Source organism: Urocitellus parryii, chromosome 11 (assembly GCF_045843805.1).
Source record: "Urocitellus parryii isolate mUroPar1 chromosome 11, mUroPar1.hap1, whole genome shotgun sequence".
NCBI classification, from domain to species: domain Eukaryota; kingdom Metazoa; phylum Chordata; class Mammalia; order Rodentia; family Sciuridae; genus Urocitellus; species Urocitellus parryii.
In genome coordinates this window covers 6,642,713-6,669,831 of record NC_135541.1, presented here as the reverse complement: position 1 = coordinate 6,669,831, position 27,119 = coordinate 6,642,713, and the positions used below count along the sequence as shown (strand labels likewise).

At 59.3% G+C, this 27,119-nt stretch overlaps 1 protein-coding gene and 1 long non-coding RNA gene across 2 annotated transcripts; one reads left to right on the top strand and one right to left on the bottom strand.

Moving 5' to 3' along the window:
- Nucleotides 1-228: 228 nt before the first annotated feature.
- On the bottom strand, nucleotides 229-18,045 carry C11H1orf167 (chromosome 11 C1orf167 homolog). Its single transcript, XM_077791356.1, is given in 19 exon segments — nucleotides 229-350; nucleotides 821-931; nucleotides 1,067-1,122; nucleotides 1,216-1,387; nucleotides 1,390-1,447; nucleotides 1,527-1,680; nucleotides 1,983-2,088; nucleotides 4,165-4,297; nucleotides 6,054-6,171; nucleotides 7,701-7,909; nucleotides 8,558-8,704; nucleotides 8,792-8,977; nucleotides 11,529-11,777; nucleotides 13,423-13,583; nucleotides 14,751-14,987; nucleotides 15,098-15,305; nucleotides 15,603-15,646; nucleotides 15,828-16,918; nucleotides 17,976-18,045. Coding segments are annotated over 19 exon segments (3,609 nt in total). The 3' UTR covers nucleotides 229-251.
- Nucleotides 18,046-22,635: 4,590 nt separating this feature from the next.
- Nucleotides 22,636-25,252, top strand: LOC113189239 (uncharacterized). Its single transcript, XR_003301633.2, has 2 exons — nucleotides 22,636-22,804; nucleotides 25,059-25,252. It is a non-coding gene; the product is annotated as an uncharacterized LOC113189239 (long non-coding RNA).
- The last annotated feature ends 1,867 nt before the right edge of the window (nucleotides 25,253-27,119 follow it).

Below are 27,119 nucleotides of genomic sequence, written 5' to 3'. Positions count from 1 at the left end.
GCTGATGGGAATGAGGGGGGACAGCCTCTTAGAAAGACTGAGCAAGAGCAGCATCGGAGACCACGGAGGCCTTTATTGTACTTCAGAGCTCCCTGAGCTGTCGATATTCCGGGTGTGGGGGGCACTGCCCCTCCCTGGGAAGGCCAGGCTCTCCTCTGCTTCTTATTCTGTGGGAATGCCTCGCAGCAGGTTGGACCCCTGTTCTGGTCCAAGCCCGCCACACCAGGGACTGGGCAGCTTCCAGCATGCTCTCAAGGCCCTGGTGCCTGGCCTGTCAGGGGACTCAGGCTGCTGGTGGCGCTCCTCCTTTGGCGTCTGGCCACCAAGCACTGATGCCACTTTTCAAAGGCCTGGAATCAGAGTAGAGGAAGGACTGTTTGTCTCAGACTCCCTCTGGGGCCTGTGCTATGCCTGCCAGAGTGACACCTGTACTGGCTCTTTCTGTCCCCATCGATGTCCCCTGCATCTGCCTCAGGCAGCCAGCCCATCCTGCCCCAGGCCAAATGCACAGGCTCAGAATAGACTGGACAATGACCTGGAAGCCCTCAGACAGCAGCAAGTGAGGAGGCGGGTGCCACAGGCCAAGCCTCACTGTTCCCAAGTGAGTGACCTCAACACAGCTGAGCTTGTGGCCACTAGTCCAATCCCGGGCTCTAGCCTCTAGGCTGTATGTTCTACACTCAACCCCACCCCTCTTCCCTACAAATGAAGGGGCCCCCGGGCGTGGCAAGCAGGGAAGACCCTCAGCCCAGCCATGACCAGAGCTGGTACTGGTTTGGGGAGGGCTGACTGGGTGAAGTGAGGTGGCCCTGGCTGGTACCTGGGAGAGGACCCAGGCACCTTCTTGCTGCTGTAGCCTCACAGCTACCCGCAGCTGCAGGACCCGCCGCCGCCATATCCTCCAGGCCTGTCCCAGGTGCCACTGCCTGAGCTGTGGGGAGAGGTAACCGGGAAGCCCCGCCCTTCTGCCTCCCGCCAACTCCCACACCCCAGTGAAAGGCATGTGCCAAGGGCTGTCATCTTAGGCCTGTAAGTAATTGCAGCTTCCTTGTCCCAAGTCCCATGCTTTCAAACTCTGAGGGTCCAGAGCCCAGCCCTGGGGGGCATTGCTTCTAGGCTTAGCTGAGGGCGGAGGTGGGCAGAAAGGTGTGCCCCGGGGCCCAGGAGGAGCCTACAGTGTGAGGTGGGGCCGGGGGAGCGGGGGCAACCACTCACCAGGGCCCGAGACAGCTGCTGCCCCCTTCGAGCATCTGCCCAGCTCCTCCAAATCACTGCCAGGCGCCTGGCATTCTGGGAAGCCTGGAACCTGTGAAGCCGAACCTCGAGGCGCCAGCACCGCAGGTACTTCCTCCTTATGACCAGGAGCATCAGCACCTCTCCATGACCATGGAGGAGCGCAGAGCCATGGGACTGGGGCTGCTCTTCCGGGATCCTACAGGAATGAGCACTGGCCAGAGTGCCCAGCTGAGCCGGGGTGCAGGCTGGCCCCTTCTCCCACCCTCGCCCACGTGCACAGCTGTTCATACCCCGGCCTCCTGGGAGGGGCCTTCCCTTGGCTTTGGAGGGCTCTGAGCCCCCCACCTCTCAGTCCTGAAGGCAGCCAGCTAGAGGCCCAGCTGCTTTGTCCAGGCCACTGCAACCAGAACCGAGAGGTGGGGCAGAGGGGATGCTCTCTGTCACCTGGAAAAGGAAGTTGGGCAGAGAAGACACTGGCTCAGACTGGTAGGTGCTCTCTCTGTGCTACCTGCAAGTGGAGAGTACTGCAGAGGGCCAGGGGGCGCTGAGTGAGCAGGCCCTCCTATCCCATGTCTCCAGGCTCAGGGAAAGAACAGGGGTGAGGCAGGACAAGGGGACTGTTTTCTCAAACTGGCTGAGACATTTGGGAAGAGGAAGAGAGTGGGAAAACACAAGAGGGATTGGCCAAGGAGGTCATTTCCAGGTCCCTGAGGACTGGTGACCACCCAGGGGCAGGATCTCCTTACTCTGAGCCCAGGTGGTTTCTTTCTGTGTCCTCTCTGCACTGTGGCCGTGCTCCCATGTCGGCCGGGGCAGCACAGGCCCTGTGGCCCATGTCCAGCAGCTGCGGGTCTACAGGAGCAGCCAGAGAGGAAAACCTGAATCCAGGGGGCTTTGAGTTCTTGGGGCAGCTGACCAGGTGGGAGTCCCTGCCCTCAGCATCAGGGCCAGGGCCTCTCGCTTGCATGTTTACAAATAGATCACTCGCCTCACATTCTCCCATAAGCCCCGAGGCCCCTGGAGGAGATAAGTTTCCCAAGAGCAGAGTGGCTGTCAGCACAGGCCGCTGCCTCTCCCTCCGCCCAGCCTCCCACTTGGCCAAAGACATCCTAGCAGAGGGTGGGCCAGTAATAGCTACCTCTTGGTGAGTCCCCATGCCAGGCCCAGCCCCGAGGGTGCCAAGGGGAGCCACTTGTCTGCAGTGGTCCAGCCCACAGCCCCGGGTGGTACAGCAGACAGACCAGGGGCTCCACAGGACTGCACCACACGAGGTGGCTCACCGCTGTGTGTGTCATGGGGGGAGGGCTGCGCCAGTGTGTGCTCCCATGGGGGAGGGGGAGGGGAGGGACTGGGATGGAGCGCCTGGTGCTGAGTCTGCCAGCATTGACTTTGTTCTTCGTTTTTGTTTTTTTTTTTTTTGCTATCAGGGATTGAACCCAGGGGTGCTTAATCACTGAGCCACATTCCAGCCCTTTATATTCTTTATCTGAGACAGGTTCTCACTAAGTTATTTAGGGCCTCTCTTAGTTGCTGACGCTGGCCTTGTGTTCCTCCTGCCTCAGCCTCCTGAAATAATGGGATCACAGGCGTGCGCCACTGCACCTAGCTTCTACTTTGTTCTCTAAGCCCAGGTTTCTCTGTCAGTGATGGGAGGTCTTACCTTGCTGACAGGAAACCAGTGAAGGTGTGAATACTCTGAATAAAAATTTGTGCTGTAACACATCCAGAAATACCCTGAGACGCCAGATCTGCTATTGCTGTAGTCTCATGTGTGCAAACTACCAAAGCCAGTCATTTTAAAATACATTTACATTACATTTAAAAATATATATCTTTGTAGTTATAGGTGGACAGAATGCCTTTATTTATTTTTAGGCAGTGCTGAGAATCGAACCCAGTGCCTCACACATGCTAGGCAAGCGCTCTGCCACTGAGCCACCACCCCAGTCCCCTCAGTTACACTTTAAAAAGCAAAACACACGGGGTTGGGGTTGTGGCTCAGCGGTAGAGCACTCACCTAGCACATGCGAGGCCCTGGGTTCAATCCTCAGCACCACATAAAAATAAGTTACTGTGTCCAACTACAACTAAAAAATATTTTACAAAAGCAAAAAACACTAAAGTTTTTCTTAGAATCTCTAAAATTGGTCATGTTCTTCCTGGAATTTTGACTCCTGGTGATGGTCAGAGATCTTCAGAAACACCAGTTGACCTACCAGTATATCTGGGCTGTGTCCCTCAAGGACATGTCCCCAGACTGCTATGCAGGGTCACATCTTGTGTTTTGTAGTGGCCCCTGCCCTCCTGCTAGGCCATCAGCCTCTTATCACCATTTGCTGTGTCAGAACTAACGGCTTCTGGTCTGGAGAAATCTGACAGTTCCCTTCAGGTGGTAAAAATTAGGACAGAACTTTTTTTTACTGTGTTTTCCAGTTTTTCTGTAATGGGCATATTTATTTTTTCCAATAAAAAAAACTTCACAAAAATTACTACTGGCCCCATGTACCTTCTTGATCCTAAGCTGCACATGATACATAATTTAAGTGTCCGCCTCCCTGACAGACAGAGATCCCAGCAGGTTCGACTCTATAACCAGGTCTGCACTGAGCAGATCCAGAGGTGCTCAGTGAATGTCTGCAGAGTTGCCTGCCACCCTGAGCCTGGAGGGCACCTAGGAACCAGGTAGGAGAGCTGTCCATGAGGGTGTTGGGCCTTCAGAGGAGCATCTAGCCAGCTGTCACCATGGACTGGTGATTCTAAAATCAGTGGTCGGAGGGTCACTTCTACACCTCCCACCCTGCCTGCACCCCACCCGACCTGCTTCCAAGGGGCTGGAGTGTCCATCAGCACGAGGCACCCTCTGCTGGCCAGCCTGGGCCAGTGCTCAAGGTCCATCCTCTGGGCCTGGGTCCATGGTTTCAGCCGCACTCTGAGCAGCGCCATCTGCCACTGGGCCCAGTGGGTCCCAAGGAGCCGCCTGAGCCCAGCCTGCTGAAGCTGGGTGATGGCAGCTTGCTGGACGTGGCCCTGGGCCACTAACTGAGCCCAGGCCTTTAGGACCCTGGAGGAGAAAGAGGGGGGCTATACCAGAGGCTGCGGGGCCAGGATTCTAAGGCAGGTGGGGCAGGAGCCCTCTCCAGTGTCCTCTGGGAAGGGCCTCCCCCACGCCTTTTGTGACGAATTGGGTTAAAATGAGTGTGGAGAGGGCCCTGGACAGGGACTAGCTTCCTGTTTATGTGGCAGAGAGGACGGTCCTGTCAGCTCTCCTCTGCTGCATCTGGCCCATGCTGAGCGCCTGCACTCTGGCCAGGCCACAGGAACTGTCAGGCACTTCCCCAAGGAAGGTCCCCTGCTAGAGTGGCAGACCTGTGCTTTTGCCCCTGGGCTTGGCCTGTGGTGGCCAAGATGGCCTCTCCCCATCATTCTCCTCACCCCATTCCTGCCCAATATGCCTTGCTGCTGGGAAAAACAAGCCCCCGGCCTGAGCCGGAGCTTGCTGGGGGCTGCCCTCGGGCTGCACCACTCCCAGGCACTGTCCGGCACTCAGCTTCCAGGCCGTGAGGACCTGTGTATCCACGGGGTCCTGCCCAGAGCCGCCTGGCCTGGGGCCTGGGCCTGTGCTCTCACTTCTATCTGCTGCTGGGCCTCACAGCACCATCCAAGGTCACTTGCCATGTCACCAAGGCCTGCTGGGCCTGGGCCCCTGCTGCCTGTGTCCAGCCTTGCTCCACATGGCCTCTCCAGCAACGGTGCAGGCCTAGGCAACGTGCTGCTCCTGTGCCCAGGCGGCCACTCCGGGCCTCCTGCCAGTGGCAAATGAGGCCCCACTGCCCTTCTTCTGTGGCTGGACTCTGAGCCCAGGCCACCCCTGCCTCTCACAGGCTCACCCCAGTGCCAGGCCTGGAGGTAACTGCAGAACAGGAGTGGAGAGGGGCCCAGCTGGCTCAGAGTCAAAAGTCACATTTACTTAAAATGACACCTGCTCGTCACCTACCATGTCACATAGGTTCACATGACTTGGCGTACATAGCCCTGTGCCCTAAAAACGTCTTGGCTAACAAACAGCAGAGAAAGCACTGCTTTCCTTCAGGGACCTTGACGCACATGAACCCCATCTTTGAATCTTGGCCTTGGGGGGCAGATGCCACCCTGGGAGGGGGCTGACCCAGCAGTGTGGATTCATGCCCTGCCACCTTGCCCTCGCCTGCCCCGGCAGCTGGCAAGAGGAAGGGGAAAGATGATCCCCCACTCCAAGGGTCCAGAGCAGCCCAGGCTGCTCAGAGGTGAGAGCAGAGACAGCAGTCGCCGAGTGGCCAGCCACTGGGACCCTGGAGACGACTGCAAATTAGGGCCGAACGGGGGAGGAGACATGGTCCTCGCGGCTTAATTTCAGGGTATCGAGTCCCCCAAAACGTTTCTTTTTACGATTTTTGTGAGGTCTTTTGTTCCATGCCCAGCACCGAAAAGAAAAAAATCATGGTCTCCCTCTCTGGCAATCGTGGGTTTGATCAGGGCTGCGGCTGCCCACCCTGCCCCCCTTACGGTGGACGTCCAAGGCATTCATCTTCCATCCAACGGCACCTCTGAAACCTCAGCACCGACCTGGCCCAGTGGACTGCTGGGTGTGTCGGGCCGTGGGGAGCGCAGGGGCTTGCCACCCCCCACCAAACACAAAACAAGAGGTTGGTGGTCGCAGCCTCGTGTCTGGGGTGCCCTCTTCATTCTCCAGCCTGGGCCACCCGAGCATCCCAGCCCCCGCTCGCTCCCTGCTTCCCCTGGGGTAGGATGAGCAGCGTCCCTGCCCCAGGCCCACCCACCTCTGCTTGTGCCTCCTTCGAGCCGCTGCCTGCCACCAGCCCTGGAACATGGCCCTCCGCAGGCCCGGGAGGTGGCCCTGCACCCACCTCTGGTACTTCTCATGCAGGACCTGCTGCCCTGGGACAGAGAGAGGCTGCAGTGCCCCTGAGCTCATCCGGCCCCTCCCCGGCCCAGCCCTCTGCCCTCCACCCACAAGGGAGCCAAGGCGGCCGCCCGGACTGACTGGGTTAGAGCGCTTCTGCGGCAGCTGACCATCCTCTGGTCACTAGGCCAACCCGACTCGGGGTGCCGTGGGGTGGTTCTGGTCTTAATTCCAGTACTGGAAATGGAACCCGGGGCGGCACCTCACTAAGCACACACTCGGCCACTAAGCTGCGCCCCCAGCCCCTGCCTTTCCAAAAAAGTTTTTGACCATGTTCAGGCATTGTTAGAATTCAGATTTTAAATCCAGATTTCTAGTTTTTCTTTAAAACCAAGGAGGTCCTGCGTCAACATCGGTCAGCATTCCAGATGGGCAGGAATTGGGCTGGAGAAACAGCTGTCTCCAGAGAGACAGATCAGGCGCTTCTCTGCCCATCAGCCTATTCATATAAGTCAGCCCCAAGATCCCTCCTGCTGTCCATGTCCTGTGCAATGCCCCCTCCCACACCTGAAGTGCAGCCTGGACTAACTGACCTGCTTCCAACCAATAGCATTCAGCAGAGGTGCAGGGGTGCTGACCAGGTTATAAACGACCAGCTTCTGGCGGGCACCCTCCCTGCCTCTTAGATCACTCACCTGCAGGGTGGGGGCAGCTGCCACTCATGCAGGGACCCTGCTGAGAGGCCCACCTTCAGATGACACTACATCCCCACCTTCAGATGGCACTGTAGCCTCGGTGCCTGGCCAAGCCACCCTGGACCCAGCACATGGACTCTGAGATACTAAGTGTCTGTGGCTCATGACTGGTCAACAGGGCGGGGCGCAGCCGGGGTACAGCCCTTGCCTGGCACGCCTGAGGCCCTGTGCTCCATCCCTGCCACTAAACACTTACTAAAAACTAGTTCTGGGGTCATTTGTTACACAGCGGGAATCACGGAGGCTCTAGCAGCCCTGATGATGGCTGGGCTCAGACAGGGCAGAGGAAACAGCCCCTCCCTCCAAGGAGCCAGTCTGTCTTGGGACCAAGCCCTTCCTTCCCTGGCCACACCCCCGTCCCACCCCCTGCCCTGGCATGTGCAGACAAACCCCCTGCCTCCACTGCTGAGCCACCCACCCACCCCGTTGGGGACCTGCCACCTGGGAGCTCCCACCAGTGACTCTGGGAGGCCAGGCTGGGGTGACAGGAGGAAGATGAAGGTGATCACAGTGGAAGCGGGTAGGAACTGGGCTGTGGGCCGAGCTGTGGGGGGGGGTCCCTAGGTCCCCACGATCACCCCATGAGCTGGGTGCTGCATCGTACCCCTTTTACAGATGAGTAAGCTGAGGCTCAGGGGCCAAGTGGCTCCGTCAAGGTCCCTCCAGCCAGGGGAGGGAAGGCAGGGCCCCAGCCATGACTAGAGTCCCAACCCCCACCCTGCTCTGCCACCCGGTCTGTCCTGGGTGTGCCCTGCCGCAGGTGTGGAACCCTGGGCCTCAATGATGACCCAGGCCCACGCCCGACTCACTCTGCCAGCAGGAGTGCCAGCAGCGCAGCGCCTCCCGCGCCAGTCCCCGGCCCCGCTCCTGGTTCCGCTGCTCGGCCTCCTGCCACTGCGCCAGCCGCTGCCGCCACAGCTCCAGCGCAGTCCTGCAGCTCCGCTCCCAGGCCCGGTGGGCAGCCAACTCCCTCCGGGCACCTTGGGCTGTGGTCCAGTGGCTCCAGCTGAGGAGGACACTGGGAAGGGGCATGTCCACCCAGGGGCAGTCACTGTTACTGCCACCCTGGGCCAGGAGTCCCCTCTCTCCTCCCTTCAGCAGCAGGGAGGGCTTGGGTGACCCTCCCTGCTTCCATCAGGGGGTGGGTGGGCTGCTGGGCCTGGAGGGGGTCATGTGGCAGGTGATAACGATAGGAAGGGCCCCCCCCCTCAGTCCCAAGTCCCAAGCTCAGGCAGAACCAAACACAGCTGTGGCCCGAGCGCCCTCCTGGGCCCGGATGGACGCGCCCACTGGAGTGGGCACTGCCACCGCCCCATCTTACGGAGCGTTTCAGCCACTCGCCCAGGTCACGCAGCCCGTGAGGTGCAAGTCTGGGCTATGCCCTGGGCAGACCACTCCTGGGCACTGTGCTACGAATGGATGGATGAATGCGCCTCAGCTGTGACTTCTGAGAGACACGAGGACCCTGCAGAGTGCCCACCCCCTCGGGAGGCAGGGCAGGAGGACGGGCCTGGGAGGACCTGAATCAGGGGCCAAGCTGACGGGACATGAGAGAGGCCTCAAGGGAAGGCTGCCGTGAGGCCCAGGACTGCGGGGAGAAGGGCCAGGGAACAGCCAGTCTCCCGCGTGGTGGGCAGCACAGCCCTGACGGGGGGAGGGGCCCTACCGCCTCTGCAGGCTGCGCTGGCACCACCTCGCTGCGCCCCGGGACTGCTGGGCCCGTGCCCACCAGAGCAGAAGGCTTTGCCTCTGCAGTCGCCGCCCAGCTGCCCACAGGAAGCTCACCCGGAGAGGCTCCAGGAGGACGGGGGTCCTGGGAGCCTGGGGAGGGACCCAGGCGCTGAGTCCTGGGTGCCCCTCCCCCCACTCCTCCCCTTGCCCATCCCCACCCTGCCCTCACCTGCTCCAGGGAACCTGGGGGTCACTGCAGCCCAGCCAGGCCTCTGCTCTCGGGCCACTGCCCCATGGCCCCAGGGCCGGAATGGTCTCGCTGCCGCCTGACAGGGTGCCTTGAGCCCATGCCCTCAAGCGCCACCAGCTCAGGATGTGCCACAGGGTCCTCTCCCGCAGGCCCTGAGAGAAGGAGCTGCAGAAGAGGTGGCAGGGTCAGGGTCTCTGGCCAGAGCAGGGTGACGTCCCCGCTGCAGAGAGGCCGGCAGGAAGGGGACTCACCGTGGGCAGACACGGGGCTAGAGCCCTGCCCCAGCCTCCAACCTGGCCGCACGCTAGGGTCATTAGGGGCTTCAAGAAACAGCAGTGCCCAGTGGGGTCCCACCCCGACATCCACCTAATGGCCAGGGTTTCCAGACCTTTCCACATCTCCCCTGGCACTCTGCTTGCATCACCGACTCCCAGGGGAGGGTGGGGATCATGGCCCTAGTCAGGGGTGAGCTAGGCCCCAGGCCCAGTGACCCGACTCCAGAGCCCGCACACGGCCACAGGATGTCTGCCCGCGCCTGGCCACGGAGACAGGAAAACCAAGGTCGGGGGTCATTTCCCAGCTGCAAGAACAGCAGGCCTGGGACGCACTGCAGGCAGCAGGGCAGCACCGGATGTTCTGAGAGTCAGGAGGACTGAGTCCCAGGGAGGCACTGAGACAGACTCAGGGAGGCAGGTGCAGCCCAGGAGGAGAGCACGGCCCAGCATGCCCTGCCTGGCTCGGTCCCCAGCACCACACACACCAAAAGTGGATTTTTGAATTGGAGTACTATAATTATACATTTGGGCTTATTTTGACAAAATCATTTGATTTCAATTTTCTCTCTCTCCCTTTCCCCCCCCTCCTCCCCCTGCCCCCTTCTCCACTCGGCTAGACTCCCTTTCTATCTCCTGTATACACACAAAGATGGAATTCCCTGTGGTACCTTTTTATATGAATATAACATGATTTTGTCAAATTCATTCCATTTATCTCCTCCCTCCCTCCCTCCCCCACTCCAGTTCCTCTCCTCTGATCTTTTCTGGAGCTTTATGAAACCTGATCCCTCCCCCACCTCTTCCTTTTGTTTTGCTCTAGTTTTTGCAGGAGAGAAAACATTCCACCTTGATTTTGAATCTGACTTGTTTCGCTAGCATGATTTTTCCCATTTCCATTTCATCCCTAGCATCAAAAAAAAAAATTAAATTAAATTAAAAAAAGTCTGAGGGGCTGGGGATGTGGCTCAAGCGGTAGCGCGCTCGCCTGGCATGCGTGCGGCCCGGGTTCGATCCTCAGCACCACATACAAACAAAGATGTTGTGTCCGCCGAAAACTAAAAAAAAATAAATATTAAAAAAAAAAAAGACTGAGGGTCCAAATGGGCCAAGTGTATGGGGGGATGATTGATACCAGGTGTGGCTTTCAAGAACAGATTTCTTTTTTTTGAGATGGGGTCTCTAAAGTTGCCCAGTTCATGATTCTCTTGCCTCAACTTCCTGAATAGTTGGGATCATGGGCAGGTGCCACTGTGCCCAGTTAAACTGGGCATATAGCCCAGGGCCTTGCATAGACTAGGAGAGAGCTCCAGCTGAGCTGCACCCCCAGGCCCGGGAGGGAATTCTTGTTTTTTTTTTTTTTGTTTTTTTTTTGTTGTTTTTTTTTTGTTGTTGTTGTTGTTTTTTAAAGAGAGAGAGAGATGAGATGAGAGAGAGACAGAGAGAGAGAGAATTTTTTAATATTTAGTTTTTAGTTATCAGCGGACACAACATCTTTGTTGGTATGTGCTGCTGAGGATCGAACCCGGGCTGCACGCATGCTAGGCGAGCGCGCTAGCTACCGCTTGAGCCACATCCCCAGCCCAGGGGGAGGGAATTCCTGATCCTGCAGTTCTGGGTTTACCTTCTCTGACATCCCTGCGGGCAGCATGGTCCTCCTGATCACCTTCCCCTCACTCTCAAATGTCAGTCTGGGACCTGAGCCCTGGCCCCTGCTGTCCTGGGAAGGCATCTCCACCATCCTGGCAGCTCCCTGCTCAGGGTCACCTGGCCACCTCCCAGGGCCTAGGACCCCCTGTGCCCACCCCTCAATGGGGCCACAGGGAGGAGCCATGTGGCCTGTGGGACACTGCGCTCCTATGCCCACCCTGTGCCCTGGCCAACCTTAGACCACGCTCCTGGGCACCTACGTAGCCTGCTGGTGCTGACAGAGCCGTGTCCTCCACAGCCGCAGTGCCTGGGTCAGGGTCAGTCTCCGGCAGGCCTCCTGGAGGGAGCCCTGGCCTGGCCCCTGGGGTGGCCCCTGGGCCTGGGCCACTCTCTGAAGGCCACGGGCTGTGGTGGCTCCAGGGCTTGAGCTACCTGAGAGGCAGGGAGCTGGGTGAGTCCCTCCCCCTCTGCCTCAAGGCCCAGGGCCTCTCCCTCAGGGTCATGGCCCTCCCACTGCCTCCGCGTCCTCCCCTCCAGGGCACCTCCAAGGCCAGGAGCTTCCTGACACCAGGCACCAGTCCCTTCCAGGCAGGACGTGGGACAGCCTGGCACTAAGTGAGTTGTGGGAGGAAGTGGGAGAAAGTCCCTCTCACACCAGCTCAGCTCATGTAGGGGACCAGCAATGTGGCCCACCCTGGGGACACCCCCACCCAGAGCACCCCCAGGCCAGGGGGTTGCGCCCCCAGAAGCCCCCACTTCTATCACCTCCCGTCGTAAGAGTTCACACATCCCACTGGGGCCCACAGAGAGGGAGATGGCGTGACAGAGTGGCCAGGGGACCCTTGCTCTTGTCCGTCACTCGCTCACCCGCCTTCTTCAGGCAGAGGGACAGCCGGGTCACCTTGGTGCCCTCTGAGGCTCGGAGTTGCTTCATCTGCACCCACCGTCCCAGGCACACTCTCAGGGTCTCCAGCCTGGGGTCAGCCGGGGGGTTCTGGACCTGGGCTCCTCTTGGTGCCAGCTGTGGCCAGGCCCCCGAGCACCTAGAAGAGCCAGGACGGTGGTCAGCCCCTGCCCCACGGAGACACGCCCCTGAGTGTGGGGGGTGGAAGGCCAGCACCTTGGCCCTTCCGAGCTTCCGCTTTCTCATCTATGAAACAGGACTTGAGTTATCCCAAAGGAAAAGGGGGCAGTAGAACACCGTGTCCCTGAATGCCCCTTTCTCTTCCCCAAACACCCAGCCACACTGAGGGAACGGCCAGGGCAGGCCTTGGCTGGGAAGTCCAGACCCAGGGACCAGGCCATCTTGAAGGACGCTGGCTTCTCTGAGGCACCTGGGAGCCAGGCGAGTTGGGTCATCTGCGGAAGCCGCTTCCTTGCTCGTGCACAGGGCCAGCTCCCTGGGTGCTGGTCAGGCCAGCCAACAAGCCCGCTCAGGGTGGCCACGTCACTGCCTCTGTGGCCTGAGGTACAAACACCTCCTGGGACAGACGTGGAACTGAAAGGTGTCACTCACTCAGCCACCGCTGGACAGGAGGTGGCCCAGGGAGAGGAGGCGCTGCTCAGGCAAGCAAGGTGGGGCTGGAGGTGCCGTCCCTCGGCCTGTCACCAGCCTGTCACTATGGATGGGGCAGCTGCACACCTCCTGTGAGCTCTCCCAGGAACTCGCGGCTCCCCTCCCGCTATCTCCAGCCCTTTCTTTGGCTCTCTGGCCACCTGCCCGCTGTCCCTGAGAACTGCTGTGAGGACGGGAGCCAGCCCTGCTCAGCCACAACACTGTCGCCTCTGGGAACCCAAGTGGCTGCTTCCGCCCGCACCAGTCAGTTCTCCAGTCTCCCCTCCAGTGCCGCCACCTTGTCCTTAGGGTAAAATGTCAATTTCTTCCCGTGGCCTGCCCCACAGGCCTTTCCAACCTCTTCTCCACACCCCGTCCGACCCGCCAAGGCCCGGGGAGACGCTGTTCCTGAGCCTCCCGAGCCTCCCGAGCCTCCTCCGCGCCTGGGAGGCTCTGCGCACTCGCTTCCCTTCACCTGGCCAAGGCCCTGCTCTCTCCTTTCCACCTTCACAGCCCTGCTGGACCCCGGTTTAGGTCACTTCCTGTGTTAAAAGTTCCCAGGGAAGTCCCCACGGGGGAATCACAGATTCAAACGCCTGCAACAGCGCAGCCGTTCCCCAGATCAGAGGCACATAACGAGGGTCGACTTCAAACGGAGCATCGGGAGCCCGGCACCCACCAGGGTTTGTTAGTGATGGGGTCATTGCTCCTGTTTTTACGTGGGGGGTGGTATTGCGACATGCCCCGCAGGCTGGGGGCGGCGGTGGCACCTGCAGTCCCAGCTATTCAGGAGGCTGAGGCAGGAGGATTGCTTGACCCCAGGAGTTCAAGACCAGCCTGGGCAACAGAGCAGATGCTCCCCACCAAAAAGAAACAGACGGCTCTGTGATCCTCCTCCTCAACCTGGTGGTGTTCACAGACACCTGCGACGGCTCAGTCCCCATCTGCCCCCAGCAGCCGGGGTCCTGCTGGGGTGTGGGTGCAGTGGGGCCAGGAGCGGGCTGGGCTGGCCAGTCTCAGGCCTGCTGGTCAGTGGCGGCAGTTTTCATTTTGGATGCGCTTCCTGCCTCTCAGTGTCAGGAGTTGACTTAGAGACAAGTGTCCCCACTCCCACCCTCCTCCATGTCCCCTACCTGGGCAGCCAAGCTCTCTGTGGCTGGGAGGTCACTGAGGCACCTGCAGCACTTGGGTGCCAGGCCTGTGGGGGGCTGGCCATCCTCCGAGTCCTCTGTGGGGCTCCAGGTGCCTCCTCCAGGACTGCCCGCTCCTGCCTGGTCCTGTCCTCCAGGTGGTACTGCAGGAGGGAGACTGGGAAGAGGAGGAAGAGAGTGAGCGAGGGAGGATCTGGCCAGGAGGGGCCGCTGATGTCTAGACTGCCGCTGTCCGGGCCTTCCCAGCTCTGGGGCCATGAGTAAGTGAGGAACAGTCCCTCGTTCAGGCCTCCAGCCTTGGCCTCCATCAGCATCAGAAACACAAAAAGACAGTTTGTGCCTCACCTGCTGTGTGCCCTCAGACTCATTACTTCACGTCTCTGGGCCTCAGTTCTCCAAGAATAAAATGGGCCCAATGAATTCCCCAAGGGAGCTCACAGTGAGGACCAAATGAGATCGTCAGAGAAGTTGCCAAAACAAATACTCCGTCAACTCATTCACCCAGGCCCCACGACCTGCAGGCCTGCCCGGGGCACTCTGTCCCCAACACCCCCTTTCCAGGGCCCCCACCTCACCTGCCAGCTGCTGCAAGGCCTGCAGGACCTGGACTCGCCCGTCTCTGTCATCCGCTCTCTGCCCAGGCTGCAGTGGACGAGGCCGGGCTCCCTCCTCCTGCCTCTGTCTCCCTGGACTGAGAAACAGACGACCCAGTGGAGGGAGCGCACGGGTCCCCACTGTCCCCTCCAGCTGGCAGCAGGGGCTGGGAGCTGGGGGAGCCGAGCACCCCGCCCCAGACAACGCATTTATTCCTGATTACAGAAGCTGTCTGGGAGCGGCGGGTTCTGCTTTTGCTTTCTTCTTCTTTTTTAATTTTTTTTAGTTGTTGATGGACTTTTAGTTTATTTATTTAGATGCGGTGCCAAGAATCGAACCCAGGGCCTCGCTTGTGCTCGGCAAGCGCCCCACCGCTGAGCCCGGCCCAGCCCTTGCTTTATTCTTTCTTTATGGAGAACTTCCCCCTGTGCTGGGCTGGGAGCCAGGGCCTGCCCCGGGCCAGGCAGGTGCTCCACTGCACGCTACAGACCCAGCCTGGGTTCTTTTTAGATCAAGCATGCTTGCTGTCACCATCGGAAACGGCACCAGTAAAGGGATGGAAAGGAGGAAACAGGGAGAAAGAGGGGAGATGTTTCTAAAGCCCTCATGAACAGCACCCGGGGGTCGCCCGACCTCGCACCCCGGGGTCCTGCTTCCCAGGCTGCAGGGCCAGAGTGATGCTCCAAGACAGCTTGTGCCCAGGTCTCTGTCCACACCTGCTCCTCCGTCCTCCTCTTGTAGGGAGGAGGAACAGGGGACAGCAAGGCAGGGGGCAGGGTGGGGGTGCCAGCCGCCTGGGCCACACGGACCAACCTGGGGGTTCCAGCCGACCTGCACCTCTGGGCAGGGTCCACCACTGCCACTCTTCCCAAGGAAGGGCCGTGACAAGGGGGTCTGGACACAGACTGGACATGGGGGTGCCCTTGCTCCTGCCGCAGAGCCAGGCTTCTCCACTGGACCAAGACAGAAGGGACAGGGGGTGTCGGTCATGGCCTTGAACGAACCTCCCCAGGAGACACCAGGACCTCATCACCTCCCCCCGGCCCAGCTTGGAGACCCCGACCTCTCGGAAGCTCCGGGCTAGCAGGGCCTTGGTGTGTCGCCCCCAGGCCGCCTCCAGCTGTGCCTCCCGGAGCCACAGGGCCCATCGCAAGGCCTGAAGGCCCTTTCGCAGCAGGCGCCTGCGGCTCAGAGCCACTGCCGCAGTCACTGCCCACCGCCTCCAGGCCAAGCGCCTCCAGGCTCTGAAACATCTGGACAGCCGCTGCGAGCTGAGGACAGACCAGGATGATTGGGGAGGGACCTGGCCCTCCCACCCCAGGGGCAGCAGCATCTGGGCCCTTCCTGTGGGGCCCTTCCTGTGTGGCCTTTCCAGCAGTAGCAAGGGGCTGGCCCTGGCCACGCAGGACAACCTCCCCCTCGCTGACAGCTGGACAAGAAGTCCCAGCAGGAGAGCTCCGGGGACCAGGGACCAATGACACCCTTTGGCTTCCTGGAAGATGTTTCCTCTCCTGTGGCTCTGCCATCGCCTGGCCTGCCTCTCCCACCCACCACAGCCATGGCCTCACCGGGCTGCCTGGGGCTCCAGGGTCACACCGTTAAGGGCCTCGCACTGGGGGAAGCAAGAGGACACAACACCGCGCTCAGGCCGGGGAGCAGGAGGCCCTGCCTGCTGGGAGCCCCACCCTGGCCCAGCCTCCTCCAGCCTCCACCTGCCGGCTGCTCCTCCTCGCAGAGGTGGCATCTGAGGGACAGGAAGCCATCCTCTCGGTTTCCCTGGCCTCTCTGCCTGCCTGCTCCCGCAGGGGCTGCTCTCCTCCTTCCTGCCCGAGGAGGGCGTCCCCAGCGGCGCTGGAGGAGGCTGAAGAAGTGCCTCTGGCCTCCGAGCTGCCTGTCCCCCCAGCGAGACTGGGGATCCCCATGGCCTCCCAGCCACGTGGAGGCTCTGGGGGGCACTTGTCTCCTCGTCCTGGGGGCTGGGCGGGAAGGACCTCCTGCTCAGAGTCAAAGAAGTTCCCCGTGAACGTCCCCAGAGCGGTGGTGAACGCCTCCGGCTGGCTGAGCGCTCCAGGGTCTGTGGGGGCCTGGACCCCCCAAGTCTCTAGGAGGCCGCGGGGGCGTCTCTTCTCATCCCGGGAAGCGTGAACAGGCTGGCTGGGCTGGGGGCGGGCAGGGAATGCCTGGCCACGGCGGGTGCGGGGGCCCCACGGTGCATGGCCAGGGGGCTTCCGGGACACCCTGCACCTGAGGCCAGCGGCCTCTTGCTCCAAGCGCTTCACGGAGGCCAGCAGCAGGCAGGTGGCGCTGGGGGGCGGGGCCCGAGCCTGGCTCTGGGCAGGGACAGCTAAGTCCTCCAGGGTGAGGGGCGCCCCCACCAGCCTGCCAGTCCGGCTCTCCAGGTCACGCCAGGCTCTGGGACCTGGCCGTGGGCATCCATTCAGTGGACTGAAGCCTGTGGCCGGCCTGAAGTTGGGGCAGGGGGCCAGTGTGGCTCCGGGGACCTGCCTCATGCAGAGGGGCAGGTGAGCCCGCGGCCTGTGGCTTTCCCGGAGGGAGCTGCTGCCCGTCCCCCCCACACGCAAGTTCTTCTGCTGAACAGGGGACTCTCGAACCTTCCCCTGGGGCCTCCCAGCCAGTGACCACAAGTTGCTTTGTTGCTGGAAACCTGAAGTGTCCAGCCAGCAAGTCGTGTCCTTCAGGGGCAGGCCCAGGCGGGGAAGAGGACTGGCCAGGTTGCTCTGCACTCGGCAGGGATCCTGGGGCAGTGCTGTCCCTGGAGAGGGTGTGGTAGGCGGCCCTTCCCTTGTGACCTGGCATATGGGCACCGACTGGCCATTTCCATGGCTCAGGCCACTTTCCAGGCCCCTCGGAAATCTTCGTTGCTCTGCAGAGAGGAGAGACAGTCATGGGAGAACTCAGGTGGCCAGTGGTCAGGTGGGCCAGGCCTCAGCTGGGACGGGGCAGGGTCCCAGCTCTGACTCCTGGGTGGACAGTGGGATCTTAGAGCCAAGAAATGACGTGGTCTGACATGAAACCTGACTGCATGGAGCACGGACAGGGGAGGGGACAGAAGGACAGACACACAATGAGGAGGCTGTTGAGAGGTAACAGTGGCGGGGATGGAGGTGGGTACCGGGAAGACTCAGATACACTGGGAGGGTAGCTTAGAAGAGGGGGCAAAGGGAAGAAAATAATGGAGGGTCCCCCCCTCAATGTTGGGCTCAAGTGGAGACAATGGGTGCCCCAAGCAGGGACCACAGGCAGGGGCCACAGGCAGGGGTCACAGGCAGGGGTCACAGGCTGGGGTCACAGGCAGGGACCACAGGCTGGGGTCACAGGCAGGGGTCACAGGCAGGGGTCACAGGCAGGGGTCACAGGCTGGGACCACAGGCAGGGACCACAGGCTGGGGTCACAGGCAGGGGTCACAGGCAGGGGTCACAGGCAGGGACCACAGGCTGGGGTCACAGGCAGGGGTCACAGGCAGGGGTCACAGGCTGGGGTCACAGGCTGGTGTCACAGGCAGGGGTCACAGGCTGGGGTCACAGGCAGGGGTCACAGGCTGGGGTCACAGGCAGGGGTCACAGGCTGGGGTCACAGGCAGGGGTCACAGGCTGGGGGAAGGCAGCTGGAGGCCAACTCGGGGGGATGTGCAGTGGGGTTCGGAGCCCTTCCTAAGTCCCCAAGGCCCCTCTTCAGTGTGCAGAGTGTCCCCACTGTCTCACAGCCCCTGAGCCAGAGCAGGGAGGGCCCCTGCCCACCAACCCTGGCATCTCGGCCAGGGGCACCAGCCGGGCCCACTCCTGGTCCTGCCAGGCCCCAGGCTGGGGAGACTTTGTCAGAGGCCCAGCCGACCCTGGGAAACCCACCCTCAGGCCTGCCCAGGAAGGGGCTGAGTCTGTCCCTAGAGGGGACCCTGCCCAGGCCCACTGAAGCCTCTTGCCTGGCCTCCAGGGGGTTGCAGGCCCTGGGGGCACATTCTCCTTATAGCTGGTGACGAGTCTTGGCTCCATGGACTATGGGGACAGCGGTGTCCTCAGTTCACACCACAATGGAAGGTCTGGCCTGTTCCATCAGAGGGGCTCCGTGGTGGAGCACATGCCTGGCGCGCACAAGGCCCTGGGTTCCCCAGCACCCCAACAAGCACAGACAAATCCCATGGGCTCTGCAGGGACAGGACAAGGTAGCGTGGCCGTGAGTGCCCTGTTCCCCACCTCCACCCTGCAGCAGCTCCCCCAGCCTGGCCATGGCCGCTCACTGATTGAGCCCCAGGTCTCCTCTCCTGCCCTTCAGTCCCCCATCTCCCCACAGTTGCCGGGTGTCCTCTGGCCCAGTGCTCCTCACACTGACCACACATCCCCTAAGGACTCTCATTCCAGGTAGCCCCTCAGTGTGGCCTGGAGGAGGGCCAGCCCCCTCAGCTTCCTGGTGCCCCCTCCAAACCACTCCCCTCCCTCCTCTGAAACCCCCTGGCTCCGAGCTGAGTGGCCAGGAAAGGACGTCAGGTCTCACCCTGAGGCTTCAGAGTTCAGCTCTTGCTGGGTTCATCGTCACCTTCCCAGCACACGCCTGTCTGAATTCTTGGCGAGTCATCATCCACCCAGAGTCCCTGACCTTCTCCTCTCCCTGTCCTTCACCTGATCTCAGCCACCTGCCCCCAGGTCCCCGTCCTTTCCCTGTCTTTCCAGCTCACTTCCTCCAGCGTCCCTTTCTGTCACGAGACCCAGCCCTCTGACCCAACCGCCCTGGCCCTCAGACATTCCCTCATCCCTTCCCTCCTTCTCAGCTAGTGATCAAGCATGTAATCCCCCCAGCCCCTCCCTCCTACTGTCCCAGTCTTTTGGCAGAGGCTGGGTAAAGGCAGCCACCTGTGCCCTGGGCTGCACCTGAGCAGGTGAAAGTGGACAAAGCCCTGATGGCCTTGCTCAGAGTCCTGTCCTCTGGCCCCCAGCCTCCAGACCCTGCCGGAGGATCAGACTCCAGTCCTCTCCCTCCAGGACCTGCTCCTCACTCCTCCTTGTCCCCTGCACCCCCTTCAGCACATGGCTGCAGCCTGGCTCTCCTGCCAGGACCAGCCCGACCGCCACACCTTGCACTCATGGCGTCTTCCCACCACCTCCAGGGGCCTCGCTGTGAGTTGGGAAAAGCACCAGGGGCAACCATGGGCCCCTGGCAGACTCAGCCCAGCACCAGGGCACAGAGCTGGGGGCGCTGGGTGGGAATTATATGCGTGATCACTAACTGTGAAGGCTGCAGTGTCAGCCCCTACTGCTCAGAAGTCCCCTCCCCGCCCTCTAGCACTGCCCCCTGCCTTACTGAATCATTTCACATGTAGGTGGTTAACTTCTATATTAAAAAAAAACCCAAAACACTAAAATAGTGCAAGGTCCTGGGTTCAATCCTCAGCACCAAAGAAACAAGTCCAAATAAAACACACACACACACACACACAGGTCCTGGGCCATCTATCTTCTCACCTGGCCATCACACCCACACCCCAGTCCGCCCCGCCCACCACGTTGACCTCACTTCCATCTGGCCTGCCCCAGCTCCCGGCCAAGCTGCGCTCCTCCAGGTGAACACCAAGACCTCAGCTCTCAGCACTTGGGGTTTTTGAGGCCTCGGGGGCACAGGGCAGGTGGTCCTTCTGGAGGCCTCCCTGAGCTGACCCCAGGATGCTCCTCTCTGGTCCCCTTCCCCCTCCCTGCATGCTCTTCCCAGGCTCCTCTGCTGATGCCTCCTTGGTGGCAAGGCCAGGACTGAGCCCTACCCTGTGGTCTCAGCCTCAGGTATGCATGGCCTCGCCTAGCCCCAGACCTTCCACTGGCCAGCAGACCAACCAGGGAGACCCACACCTCCTCCACACCTCTGCCAGATGTTTAATGGCCATCTCCTCATCAGGAGGTTCAGATCCCAATTCCTGCATACCTCCAAACAAGCTCTCTCCCAGAGCCACCTGGCTTCCCCCGCTCTCACGCCCTCAGTCATCCAATTCAGTCCACCTTCCATAAGTATCCAAAACATGAGCCTGGGCATGGCCTCCACCTGCACCTCCCTGGGTAAGCCTCCACCACCTTCTGCCTCCCAACTGGGCCCCCTGCCTCTACTCTGTGCCCTCCCTTGACATCTAACTCCCCACACAGCAGCCTAAGTGATCCTGGAACACTCAGATCAGATCTACCCTGCCTCAACTCAGACATCCCATGGCTCCTAGCCCTCTCCATGCACTGCCAAGGCCTTCCAGGCCCTGTGGCAGGAGCTGGCACACTGTGACCAGGGCATGACTTGTATTACACACAACAAAGCCATATCCATCTGCTTATGGATGGTCAGCTTTGAGGCTGTAATGGTGAAGTTGAACAGTCACCACAGACACCTTCAGGCCAACAAAGCCTTAAAACATTTACCCTCTTAGCTGGCTGCAGCAGTGCACACCTGTAATCCCAGCAGCTAGGAGGCTGAGGCAGGAGGATTCCAAGTTCAAAGCCAGCCTCAGCAACTTAGTGAGGCCTTAAGCAACTCAGGGAGACCTTGTCTCAAAATATATATATATATAGAAAAGGGCAGGGGCTGTGGCTCAGTGGTTAAGCGCCCTTGGGTTCAATCCCTAGAACCAAAAAACCCCAAACAAAATATTTACTGACTGACATTCAGGAGGTGTGCTGGCCTCTGCTGGCTGACTCTGTTACCTTCCTGACCTCAGCCCTGCTCCTCCTCACTCTGCTCCAAACTCTTCGGCTTGGCTGTTTCACCAACATGCCATGCATGCTCCCAGCACAGAGCCTTTGCACTGGCGGTTCCCTCTTTCTGGAACTCTCTTTCCCTCATGCTTTCAAGTCCTTCTCAAACATCCAGCAAGCCTTTCCTCCATGGCTCCCTCCCCAACTGCAGCACCCTATCAGCTCCTACTCTCTTTACCTGGCATTATCTTCCTCCATGGCAGGTGCCACCACCCACAGTACTGAAGGAATCACAGTTTCTTCCTTTAGCCCACAGAGCCACATGAGAAGGGACCACTGTCTTGTCCCCCTGCTGTACTGGCAGGACTAATGAGAGCTGGGCGCCGAGAGCAGGGCTTATAAACGCGCCTTCAATGACTGAACCACGCTAAGCACTGCACAGCCTTCAGCAGGCCCTGAAGCCCTAAGACTTAGGTTCCGGGTTTTAGAAATGACCATACTGGAACTTGGCAGGCCTGCCTGTCCAGCGCCAGGCTACAGCTAGCTGGTCAGCCGCTGCAGAGGGGCCAAACCAGGGCTGACTTCTAACCAGGTCAGCCCCTCCCCCGCCGCCTGCCAAAGTTGACTGGAGACAGCTCAGTCCACAGGATCCCCTCCTACCCGCACGGCCGGGTCCATCTACCATCTCTGCTCCCCTCACCGCGTTGCCCCATCCCCCTCCACTCCAGGACACTCAGAGCCTCCTCTTCCCACCAAAAGACAGCAGGCGGTTTCCTGCCCTCACGTGCAGCAGTCTTCCTTCCTCGCTCAGTACGGTTTGAACCTGAAGGGGACCCCAGCAGCGGGCCGCTAACGACCAAGACAGGTGGTGCGCGGACTCCTGTCAGCAAGCCCGCGGGCCCCGCCCGTCACCCCCCACCGAGCCACCCCCACCGAGCCACCCCCACCGAGACACACCCACCGAGCCACCCCCCACCGAGCCACCCCCACCGAGCCACCCCCCACCGAGACACCCCCACCGAGACACACTCACGGAGACACACTCACCGAGAAACACCCCCACCGAGACACACCCACCGAGACACCCCCACAGAGCCACCCCCACCGAGACACACCCCCACCCAGTCATCCCCACCAAGACACACCCCCCACCGAGACACACCCACTGAGACACACCCCACAGAGCCACCCCCACAGAGCCACAACCCCACCGAGACACACCCCCACCGAGCCATCCCCACCAAGACACACCCCCACAGAGACACACCCACCGAGACACACCCCCACTTAGCCACCCCCACCGAGACACACCCACACCGAGTCACTCCCACAGAGCCACACCCCCACTTAGCCACCCCCACCGAGACACACCCACGGTGCCACACCCCACGGAGCCACACCCTCACGGAAGGCCTTTTTTATAAAAGGTACCCGCCCCAGGCCCCACCCACAAGGCCCCGCCCACAGCACCTCGGGAGCCACACCCCCAGCCCTTTTTTTTACATTTTAATAAAGGTACCCGCCCCAGGCCCCACCCACAAGGCCCCGCCCACAGCACCTCGGGAGCCACACCCCCAGCCCTTTTTTTTACATTTTAATAAAGGTACCCGCCCCAGGCCCCACCCACAAGGCCCCGCCCACACGCACCTCGGGAGCCACACCCCCAGCCCTTTTTTTTACATTTTAATAAAGGTACCCGCCCCAGGCCCCACCCACAAGGCCCCGCCCACACGCACCTCGGGAGCCACACCCCCAGCCCTTTTTTTACATTTTATAAAAGGTACCCGCCCCAGGCCCCACCCACAAGGCCCCGCCCACACGCACCTCGGGAGCCACACCCCCAGCCCTTTTTTTACATTTTAATAAAGGTACCCGCCCCAGGCCCCACCCACAAGGCCCCGCCCACGCCGGCCTGCGCTCGCGTGGGCCCGGGTTCACTGGGGCACGGCTTCTGCGCAGTGTCTGCACCCGGGTACCGGCCCAGGCCCTGTGCGTACCGTTGCGAGGCCCCTGACCCGGAACAACCTTCTTGCTTCCTGCGTGAGTTCCCTCCAAAACGGACTGGAATCCACCCTGTCCCACCTCCTCTGCGGTGAGTGTGGCACAGTCGCTTCCCTCCAGTCTCCAAACCTTCCTCCTGCATTTTCCACCTTCCAAGCCTTTGCCCACGCTGTTGCCCACTGCGCTCTGCCATGCCTTTCTTCCCTCCGTGCAGATTGGATGCTCTCCCCTTTAAAACACCCGCGGGGAGAGGAAAGAACACTGGGATCCGAGTCTTAAGACTTGTGCTCCAGAGTATTGGGCTGCTGGGTGACTTTAGGCAAGTCCTTAACCTCTCTGAACTGAAGGCTCCTCATCTGTGAAAGGGTGGTGGTAATGCCTACCTCACCAGCCTTCTTGGTATCATCTGGGAGTCAGTGTTTAACAAATGAGTGCCAAAGAACCTTTATACTCTAAGGCAAGTTTTGAAGGAAGGATAATTACTGCTTTCTTCTTTTAAACTTATTTTTCATTTTTTTTTCAGCACTGGGGATTGAAACCAGGGGATTGCACAAGCTTTGTGTCAGATCTCTCTTCCTAAACCTGGTGGGTGGGACCTTTTGTTCCTTAGATTTTTGCCCCTCTTTTACTTCCACCAGTGCTTTTTGCCTTAAAGTCAAGTTTGTCTGATGTTACTTTAGCTACACCAGCTCAATCTTGATCTTTATTTGCTTGGTATAACTTTTCATACTTGTGGCCATCCTGGGTCCATATATTGTAGATGTGTCAGTTGTAAACACAATATATCTGGATTTGTTTTAAAAATCTGAGCTGACATGACTGTGTTTTAAGCAGAAAGTTTAATACACATACAAATGTATGATTAGGACTTATTAATGTATTTGGTGCTGGGGTTGAACCTAAGGGATGCTCTACCACTGAGTCACATCTCCAGCCCTCCAGGGCCTAAGTTGCTGAGGTTGACCTTGAACTTGCAACCGCCTACCTCAGCCTCCTGAGTCACTAGGATCACAGGCACGCACCACCCAGGGCAGATTTGACTCTTTTATTTTATTGTGCTTGCCAGTGGTCAAATTTCTTTTTTTTTTTTTTTTGCATTTTTAAGAAGTGATCAAGGTTTTCTTTTTTCTTCTGTTTCCCCCCACCACCACTACTGGGCTTGGAAACTGTGAGTTGAGAGAAAACCTGAATAAACTTTCTAGATGTCACCTGCTCTAAGTTACTTGCTTTGAGTTGACTACAGATGTGTGGGTCCGGATGGTGACAGCTGATCCCCTCTAGCTGCTTTACCTGCTCTTGATTAACCTCAAGTCACTTTCCCCATGCTTCAGCCCATGAAGATCCCCCGCCCCAGCCTTGGGCAGCCACAGTGAGATCCCGTCCCTGTCTCCACATGCTTGGCTGCCTCCCGACTCTGCTTTTCCACAAAACTCCTGGCTTCAGGGATTGGCATCCTGTGTGGCGCAAAGTGAGCCTGGTTTGGCAACAACCGCACCTCCCCCAACCCTGCACCCCACAGCTCCTACAAAGCCTTCTCGGGCCCCTTCATCAGTGTGTTGGCGTCCAGCGGGGAAGGAACCCTGTCCTTATGAACAGCGTCCCATGCCGATGGCTGGAAATGGGGGTTTTCTTTTCATTCTCTTTGGAGGTTTTTTTGGCTCCCTGAATCTTGAGCTTTGCCCTCTCCCCTTCTCTCTGAACACTGCTCCCCTCCCTCAACTCCTCAGGAACCAGCACCGCGTCTCTGTCTCTCCCTCCGCCCGTTTCTTGACCTCTCTTTCATTCGTCCGTCTCTGTGTGGAGTCCTCACATCTTCCAGGTGTCGTCTATTCTATGAAGGAACCTCGCCATTGAGTTTCTGATTTCGATCATTTTCTAAAATTCTCTTCCCTTCTTTTAAAATTCCATCGGCTTCCCAAGCTCCATATCCCCACCGTCCAGCTCTGGGAGCAAGGCTCCTCTTTCTGGGCCTGTCCCCAGCAAAGACCTCGGAGATGAGTTTCCATGTTGTGGGCCGGGGAGCCACAGGTCCCCTGGTAGCAAGGAGGGTGCTGTCATATTGGCTCTTTTACGTTTTGGATAATAGGTATTCTTCTGAAGAAAGTTGGAAATAAAACAGATTTAAAAGAAATTTAAATTATTTTTTAGTTGTTGATAAACTTTGTATGTGGTGCTGAGACTCAAATCCAGTGCCTCACACATGCTGGGCAAATGCTCCACCACTGAGCCACAACCCCAGCCCTATAAAATATTTTAAAAATCACTGATCTCAGAGCTCTAAGCTCTCCTCAAGCTCAAACCTGTGATTCTGAGTTTTGATTTGGATGTTTTATGACAACCCATAGATTCTGCAGTCTCTGGACTACGGCTGTGCCCACAGCACCAAGCACCTGGAGACCTGGACCTCAGAGCTCTGCACTGGCCAGTGAGGATAACCTGTTTTGCTTCCTGAAAATATCCCTCTCTTCTGAAAGCTTGTAGAAAACCCTCAGTAAATGTTTGTAAACTCATAATAAATGAATAGATGTTTGGATAAGCAGACAGACTGGTCACCCCCTTCCTCACTCTGAATAATTACATGGTCATACAGGCAATGAGATGGACATTTATTAAACATTTATTCACCACTTTCAAGCCTCCCTAATCCCTGAGTTATGCATTTTTTTCTATCAGGAAACTAAGGCACAGTGAGGTTCAGAGACTGTCATCTCTTATGTAGCTGGTCCCAGGGTTCATTTGGGATTTAAATTAAGGCTACAAGCTCTAGAGCCAGTTTGGAGACAGGCTGCGAGAGCTGGGACTTCTGAGCCATTCTGGAGACTCTGGAGACAGGCCCGTGGTGAGGCCTGTCCAACAGGGACAGGCAGGGACCTGCTCTGAAGCAGCTTCTCTGGCTTTATCCTGGGGTCGGCTCCACTTTATGAAAACAAGATGATGTCCAAACCGGACAAGTGACTTCAGCTCTCCAGGAGTGCACGTCACCTCTGTGTTGCTGTGACCAAAGTGCTTGATGGGAGCAACCCAGAGGAGGAAGTCTGTTTTGTGCCCAGGGTCTAGGTCCTTGGTTGGTCCTTGGTTGACTCCACTGCTCTGGGCCCAAGGTGAGGCAGAACATCCGGGTGGGGGGAAGGGATGGCAGAGGGAAGCCGCTCAGCTCACCACAGCTGGGAAGCAGAGGGAGGGGGGGAGGAGCCAGGGGCAAGCTATATCCCCAAGGCATGCCCCAGTGACCCGGCCTGCAGGTACCTCGCAGTGTGCATCCTAACCATTCCTCCATGGCAGGGGTCAAGCTGCAGCTCTCATGACCTAACCATCTCGCCCTGACCGTGCCTGCAGTGCAAGCGCTTTCAGGAGACCTCTTAGAGCCAGAAGACCAGCCAGAGGCGAGAGGTGACCAGAGGCTCGAGGAATTTCCTTCCAGTGGCTGATGCTGCTAGAATGGCGGACACTGGGCTGGGGCTGTGGTTCATGAGACAGCCCGGCCTTGTAGGCAGAAAGCCTGGGTTCCACCCCAACAGCTGAACAAAAATTCCAGAGTTGCCCCTGCCCCCAGGGCTGCCCTTGGTATGACCGAGAGCCCAGCTCCTGGCCCTTATGTCGGTTGGCTTCTGGGGAACCCTCCTGAGACAGCAGGCCTCCTCGGGCCCTTCCCCCAGAGTGGGTCAAACTTGGGGGATGGGGACAAGGAACTGTGGTCTGTCATGTACTGTCCCCTCCCCTCTGCTGTGCACAGGCTCTGCATGGCTGCTCCTGCTGCCCAGCCAGGCCGTGCCTCCCTCTCATTCCCATGGAAGCCTGACCCACTCCTGTCAGAGCATGGACACTGCAGGCCTTCCTGGTCCAGGGACCCACGAGAGAAGAGGAAAGGCCTGGCCTCTGAGCCCCATTCCTCTCGGTCACAGCGCCCTCCCCCAGGCCACTGCAGTCATGAAGTTGACATGTGTCTTCTAGCTCATCTTTTTACCCCTTTCTGAGTGCACTCCCAAGAGCAAAAGGGGCGTGCCGTGGTGTTTCAGGGGTACACCAGCGCTCTCCTGTGGCACCCGCCTTCTGCATTCTGTTCCCATCTGGGAGCAGCGTTGGCACGTGGTCAGGTTCGTTCACTGTAACTGCCAGGTGGCGTCCCAGGCGGTGAGTGGACCATGGCCAATCCAGGCTTTCATAGCCGTGGCCACCCATTGTCCCCGGGCCCCAGAGCAGCCTCCCCCATCTGCCCAGAGGGCTCTTCCTTTCAGGGCTCTTGCCTCAGCCTGATCCTCCTGATGACTAAGCATGTCTTCCCTGGAGAGCAGGCACCAGGGCCCCACTGTGGGCCCAAGCCCTTACCGGGTAGGGCTGCGCCCCTGCAGAAGCCCAGGAACCTGGGCCCAGGGGACAGAAGAGCAAGCTCTTAATGGCCTGTCAGT